The sequence below is a fragment of a genome, unplaced genomic scaffold (genome assembly GCF_019419815.1).
Source record: "Pyrus x bretschneideri cultivar Hongxiangsu unplaced genomic scaffold, Pyrus_bretschneideri_v1 Contig15, whole genome shotgun sequence".
NCBI lineage: Eukaryota > Viridiplantae > Streptophyta > Magnoliopsida > Rosales > Rosaceae > Pyrus > Pyrus x bretschneideri.
Window position 1 is genome coordinate 3,467,141 of NW_025999446.1, and position 7,774 is coordinate 3,474,914.

At 38.8% G+C, this 7,774-nt stretch overlaps 1 protein-coding gene across 1 annotated transcript; it reads left to right on the plus strand.

The window, feature by feature from the left end:
• The first annotated feature begins 419 nt into the window (after positions 1-419).
• On the plus strand, positions 420-2,175 carry LOC103964507. Its single transcript, XM_009377440.3, has 4 exons — positions 420-581; positions 709-747; positions 1,095-1,184; positions 1,644-2,175. The coding sequence occupies exons 1-4, from the start codon at positions 524-526 to the stop codon at positions 1,964-1,966; spliced, it is 510 nt and encodes a 169-aa protein (XP_009375715.2). The 5' UTR covers positions 420-523; the 3' UTR covers positions 1,967-2,175.
• Positions 2,176-7,774: the final 5,599 nt, after the last annotated feature.

Here is a 7,774-nt window from a genome sequence, read left to right on the forward strand (position 1 = left end):
GAGATTGGTTAAAAATCCTATCCGAAATTAAAACTATTTTTTTTTTATTATTTTATAAAAAAATTATTTAATATTTTAAATGGACTGAGCGCCAGCGCATTTTGTAGGGGTGGAGATCGTTTGTGCCAGCGCATTTTTAGACTAGGTGTCAGCACATTTTTTTTTGGGGTGGAGATGCTTTGGCCTATTACTGTTCATTGAGTCTGTTACTGTTCAATTAAGTGGATAAATGGGCTGGGTGCTGGCGCAAAGTGGATAGGGGTGGAGTTGCTCTAATTAGACGTTCAAATTGACAAATAAGTTAAATGGATGCAATTTAAAAGTCACGTGGTATAATATGCAAAAATTGAAACTTGTGGGTCGTTTTACAAATCACCCGGAAACCTTGTGCTATAAAATGCATTCAACCCACGTAAAAAAAAATGTAAGTCAGAAATTGCCGAACCCCCAATGTTCGGTCGCGCGAGCTTCTTTCTCCCTCTCCCTCTCCCACAGCCTCCAGTTACGAAGCGGAGCGAGATCCATGGAGTGGCGTCCGTTGAAAGAGATCGATGCGAACGTCCAGATGCCGAACCTTAACGGTACGATTTGTGATTATCTAGAATTTTTCCAATTTTTATAGTTGTTAATTTACGCTCTAACACCCTAATGCCGAACCCTAACTCGATTTCTGTCGCTCTCCTGTCCATCTCCCCTGTTCTCTCTCAGAAGAAGCCATGTTCGACGAAGCAACCATGGTCGATGATGGTATGCTTTTGATTCTCTATTTGGCTAATTTTCAATTCAGTATTATAATCTTTGGTTAGATATGTTATTGTGTTATAGAAACCACGCTAACAAAGGTATGTGGTACACGACGATGTGTGTGAGAAAATCAGTTTCAGATCAAGGTTTGGTTTTGTTGGGTTTTTGCTAAAATAATTAGCTAATCTGCTTTTAAAGAGTCTCCTGTAAATGCTTCATATTTGAAAAGAGATATTTAAATTTCCGAAACCCAGTGTCGGCTGTCTCTCGCTTATAGCTATATGAATCACAATTACGCTCTGCCTCTCACCACCCCACCTCTTACATACCGCTCTCTCTCTCTATCACAGATGAAGTAATGGGCAAATCTGAAGCTACCCTCAAACCAAAACCAAGTTGGTTCGATGATGACGATGACTGCATTGGCCAGAATCGTAACGGTATGCTTTTGATTTTTGTTTTAGTACTAAATCCTCATTTTCTCCCAATTGAATATGAATATGAATGCATCTATGATAATTAGTAGTCCTTTGTTTAGTGTCTTTGTAGTGTATTCGCACTACTTTTCTAGCACTTGAGTAGTTAATGTGTAGTCTTGTTCTAGTGCATTTATAATGTATTCGCACTATTTTTGTATGCTTAATAGTTGGTTAACTGAGTAGAAGTCACTGTCCTAACGTGTTTCTAGGGGACGTACTTGTAGCAAAAGCGTTTATGAGCGTTTATGAGCCCAAGTGCTCCTTAGAATAAGGGCTTGATGTTTTACAACTCAATTTAGTTTAGACATGTATTCATGTTTTTGTAGCAAGGAAAAGTCTTACGGGCCTTGAGATGATATGTTACTAATTGTTATTGATATTCGAATTTTGTATTCTAACAACGAAACTTTAAAAAAGCAGATGAAGAGGAAGGTATACAAAAGGCAATTGGAGACCCAATGGCTCGACTCCAACTGCAAAAAAAGCGTAATTACTGTAAAGTTTGTTGTGAGGAAGTTGAGGACCACAAGAGTTACAATTGCCCGTACTTTGTCTTGGTCCCAAAGGGCGCTCGTGTTGGCGAACACTGCGATATTGTTTGCACAGAATGCGGTGAGCTTGTTTCTGAGCACCAAGGTGAGCTTAATGTGCACTATGAAGGACGTGCTATTCTGAAGTACTGTGATTGGTGTGAGGATTACTGTAGCCATGCGACAGAAGAATGCGAGTCCATGCCAAAATAGTGAATTGGTCCGGACCTTGTCTTGGTGAGTAACTAGCGGCAATGAAGATGACTGGTTCTCGTAGTAAGAGGAAGATCAAGCCCCTGTAGTTGTTGTGTTTACAGGTCTTGTAACTACATCACTTTGGGTGTAATGAATCTAATAATATGGTGTTATTTGGAGCAGATGGTTCTATATATATATAAAGAAGGGCTAACCTACCATTTTAACTTGTTTCTTTGCCCTTATCATTGCTTATGAATTTTTGTGCCAGTAAATTAAATGGTTAGTATGACATTAAGATGCTCTCAAACTCAATTACCAATTAATCTAATCATGACTCTTTAGATTTTGTGGCATTTCTTGGATTGCCATGGGTAAATCGGTTGTGTCATACAAGTTTTGCCTATTTCATTGGAGCCCCAAACTTTTCTTATGAGACAATTGAGTTGGCAACATTTTATTTTCCCCACTTTAATTTTCCTAATACCGTTAAAGATGCTTTTAAGCCATTGCAAAAGATTGGATCTCCTATACCCGACGACTAAAGCTTTGACCGTCGAAGACAGTTCGTCGGACAAAAGGCTTTGCACAAACCAAAGCGTCGACCTTTTTGCTCAACAAACGTTTGTATTATGTCGGGTAAAGGTTATTTGCCCAACGAAATACTGTTTGTCGAATGGTCATTGCTGGTAGTGCAAGAGAACATGAAGCATGTCTCTTTTCTCTCATCCACTACCCTCTTAGTCTTCCATAGGTGTCGAATGTTAGAGGGTTCCTAACTTGGAACCTTGGAGAAATCAGGGACGAAACTTGGAGCTTGGAGCTTGCAGGACAGAGCTTGGAGAAGTACCAACGAGGGTTTAAAGCATGCTACAAAGGTAAGCTTCGGAACAAAATATAGTTAGAAACTTAATTGTTTTCACTTGAGTAGTATACATTATTCAAAAGCATTTAAAATATATGAATTTCTGAATACGTTTCATAATTTCAAAATATGCCTAAAAGTCCAAATTCGAAAATTATGATCCAATCCAATTCTCAAATCACAACACACATGCCTCAACGTTCTTTTGAATCTTGAAAAAAGGAAAGTGGGAAATTTAGGTCGGAATTTGGATGTTTATATGTGTCGTAAATCGATGATAAAACCTCATGAACAAAATGAAACGAGGTGGGTTCGGCCTTGGTTGACTAAACTCCTCCCTTTGCATGCATTTATAATATTCCGAATATTAATTTAGTTTCAGTGAATGACTCCTGAATGTATCTTATGTTGTTTGTTTGGTGGTCGACGCAAACAGGTGATCAGAATATTTAGACATGGTTCCCCGAGCACGTCGCGATAGGCTTCTTATGTGAAATTGTAATGGAAAAACTCAAAGTGTTCTCGTACCTCGCTTCAAGACTGCCAAACAACCATTTGTGACCAAAATCTTTTTTTTTTTTAATCACCAATGTATCATGAAGCATGTGAACTGAAAGGATTGAATTGGAACTATTACTATGGTTTTAGAAGGGACTAGAAAACTTATCGACATGTATTCATGTTTATAACTCAATTTAGTTTATACATGTATTCATGTTTTTGTAGCAAGAAAAACTCTTAAGGGCCTTGAGATGCTATGGTACTATTGTTATTAATATTTTCTTATTTTGTAGTCTAACAATGAAACTTTAAACAAACCTATGAAAAGGGAGGTATATGAAAGGGGATTGGAGACCCAATGACTCAACTCCAACTCCAAAAAAAATAAAAAAAATAAAAAAAATTACCGTGAAGTTTTTTGTTAGGTGGTTGAGGACCACAAGAGTAACGATTGCCCGTACTTTGTTTAGGTCCCAAAGGGAACTCGTGTTGGCGAACACTGTGATATAATTTGTACATAATGTGGTGAGCTTGTTTTTTAGCACAAAGAGGAGCTTAATGTAGACTATGAAGGACGTACTATTTTGAAGTATTGTGATTGTCGTGAGTATTGCCGTAGCCATTGGATTGAGGAGTGCGAGTCCATGCCCAAAATAGAGAATTGGTCTGTACCTTGTAATGGTGAGTAACTAGTGGTAAGTTGGGATTTTGATGTACTGGATGAAGATGATTGGTTCTCGTAGTCGAAGGAAGATCGAGTCCCTGTAGTTGTTATGTTTGCAAATCTTGTAAGTGCATCACTTTAGGTGTAATGAATCTAATGATATGGTGTCATTCGTAGCAGATGGTTTTGTATATATAAAGAAGGGCTACCCTACCTTTTTAACTTGTTTCATTGCCCATTGCTTAATTATGATTTTTTGTGCTAATAAATTAAATGGTTGGTATGATGACATTAAGATGCTCTCAAACTCAATTACTAATTAATATTCTAATCATGACTCTATAGATTTTGAGGCATTTCTTGGCAATCCATGGGTAAATCGGTTGTGTCATACAAGTTTTGCCTATTTCATTGGAGCGACAAACTTCTTTTATGAGACAATTGAATGGCAATATTTTACATCAGCATTTATAGTACAATTTTCTCCACTTTAATTTTCCTAATATCGTTAAAAGATGCTCTAAGCCATTGGTAATCCATGGATAAATCGGTTGTCACATCCCGGCCCGGGGGGGACCACTTCCCGGGCCCGCTCCACCACCGTAACACGATATTGTCCGCTTTGGGCTTACCATTCCCTCACGGTTTTGTTTTTGGGAACTCACGAACAACTTCTTAATGGGTCATCCATCATGGGATTGCTCTAGCCTCCTTCTCGCTTAACTTCGGAGTTCCTACGGAACCCAAAGCCAGTGAGCTCCCAACTCCCCTGGGCGATGTGGGATGTTACAATCCACCCCCCTTAGGGGCCCGACGTCCTCGTCGGCACACCACGATCAGGGTTAGGCTCTGATACCAAATTGTCACATCCCGGCCCGGGGGGGGGGACCACTTCCCGGGCCCGCTCCACCACCGTAGCACGATATTGTCCGCTTTGGGCTTACCATTCCCTCACGGTTTTGTTTTTGGGAACTCACGAGCAACTTCCCAATGGGTCACCCATCATGGGATTGCTCTAGCCTCCTTCTCGCTTAACTTCGGAGTTCCTACGGATCCCGAAGCCAGTGAGCTCCCAAAAGGCCTCGTGCTAGGTAGGGATGGGAATATACATTTAAGGATCACTCTCCTGGGCGATGTGGGATGTTACATCAGTTGTCATATACGAGCATCTTCAATGATGTAGACAATTGAGTAGGCAAATTCATTTTGATTAGCTACATAACCATAGGCAAAAATTAGTTTCAATGGTATAGGCGATTGGGTTTGCAAATTTTGCCTACCCTCCCAAGTAGGTAATGTTGCCTACAAGACCATGAGTGGCAAATGGAGCCCCGTATCTCTTTTTATTGTACACCATTTTATGTGGAGGAAAATGACAAAATTTAAAGGTGAAAGTAGATGTTATAGACGAAAGAAAACAGGTAAAACATAATTTTGTCTGGCTAGTTTGCGTAATCTATTGGAGCTCTGTCATTGCACATTGTTAGTTGTTTTACTAATTCATGTTGAGCGGCACTACAACCCACTCAAAACTTGTCATTTGTTAACCCAAAATAAGAAAAACTCTCATTTTTAGTGACGCATGTGCACCATTTTACTTTCCCAAGAGAACAAGAGAGTACTATCATCTCTCTTTTCCCTCATCCACTACCATCTTAATCTTCCCTAGGTGTCGAAAGTTAGGTTCGTAACTTGGAACCTTGGAGAACAAATGCAAGGAAAATAATGGGTTTCGGGTCAATATGATAACTAATCGAGTCACAAAATAAGAACCTAAAAATAACGGATCCTTAACAAGTTTACACGAGAATGACATACGGATAACATGTTTCGCCACGATAAGAAAAAAGATATTTTGATGGTTTTAATTTTTTAAGCTTAAAAAAATACACTGGATATAGTGGATAAGTATATATTGTTTATTAATTATTATTGTATTGTTTTCTATATAAATTTTAAAATTTTAAGTTTTATTTATTTATTTATAGTATACTATACGCAAATAGTGAGATTAAAAAATTAGAAAGCACATTAAAAATAAAAATATCAAGTAATTTAAAAATACCAAACACATTAAAAAAATTATAGTAATTAATCTACAACTATGAAAAATGTGAAAAATATGCAAACGCTCGTAATCGTATCCTCTACATTGTCATTTGAATTTTTAAAACCACACAAACCCTCATGAATAGTATTTTTAAGGAAGCTCAAAATAAATAAAATTCATAATCATTAATGTTCAAGAAAAATGTTCAAAGATATACAAAATGAAGAGAGTTGCGTTTCAAGGGTTTTATTGTTAAAAACGTGCAAGGTTCCTCAATCTTGAAACACAACTCTCTTCATTTTGCTTATCTTTGAACATATGTATTTTGTAGTATGCCCTAATGTTTTCTCATTAGGCTCTTACTTTGGGTATGTAAACTTGTTGACCCTAAAAACCACCAAGCCTATGTGGCACGTAGGCTGAGTAACTAATAAGCTAACTAAGTCCTTCATTTATGTGCGGGGCGTGCCAACTTGACAGTCGAGCTTGACCAAGGAGTAAAATGTGTTGTTGCGTTGAGCGCGCTCCTAACTTCTTGATCCTGCAATTGCGACTGAGGAAGGAACACGTCTCGACCTTAGGGTTTTAGAGCCCGAAGACAAGGCTGCTAGTCCTGCGAAGTTCACAAATCGTCGGTGCCGGGTTCAGTCACGATGATTATATTTGTGAGAGTATAAGCACGCTGAACTGGCACTAGATTATACGGACACAAATACTCGAATGATATATATGTCTTGATGGTAAATGTGGTTCAGCCGTCGAAATGCTGAACTCTGAAACTTACTTGTAAGTATCCAATCATAAAACAACTCGACTTTCAATGTGCCGAGCTTAGTAACCTGTAACACCTCACTTCGTCGAGAAGGCTAATGAGATGACCTCTACCAACGAGGACTCGAAAATCCTTATCGATTGAGACTTGGATAGTAACTAGTCGGTCTCGAAGCAGTGCTGTTTATCCAAACTGAAGATGTCGCCAATTGCCTTCACAATGTTGTTTATCCAAACTGAAGATGTGTTGGCGGAAGAAAGGGGAGAAGGATAAAATGTCAAAGGTTGTTGAGAAGCTTTGCATAAGGCAATTTGTGTGTTGAATTGAAGCGGGCTTGACTAATGTATTCCCCCTTCATAACCGAACTAGAAATGGTTGTTGAGAAGCTGTGCATAAGACAATTTGTGTGTTGAATGGAAGCGGGCTTGACTAATGTATTCCCCCTTCATAACCGAACTAGAAATGGACTAGGATTAGAACTCCTCAACCCAATCTCATTAGGTCTCAGCCAATCCTAATCCCTATGGGACTCTGAACCAAACCCTTTAATAAACCAGGTTCATCTCCTAATTCTAAGCATTTCAGCGTTTAGGACTCCTTATTGCACCAGGATTCGACTACTTTCTCCTTTATCCAAAACAATCATCTTCATACTAGGATTCGGCCGACCTTAACCAGCCGGCCCGCAACAAGATTCTAGATGAATATTACCGAGCCGAGAATGACTCTAAGCTCGGCCCAAAATAATATTTTGGTCCAAACAAAACTTCAAAGAATTTTTTTTTTTTTTAAATTTTATGTTTTGAAGTAATATTTATGTGATAGCGTGGTATGCAGTGTTTTAAAAATTGGCCTAGGTGCTGGACGGTAGCCAACCGCCTTGCTTAACTCCTAATCGGCTACAAAATCAGAGAGCACATTCGCTGGATGGGATTAGGCGGGACTAGGTAGAGATATGCAAGTCTGGGCAGGGC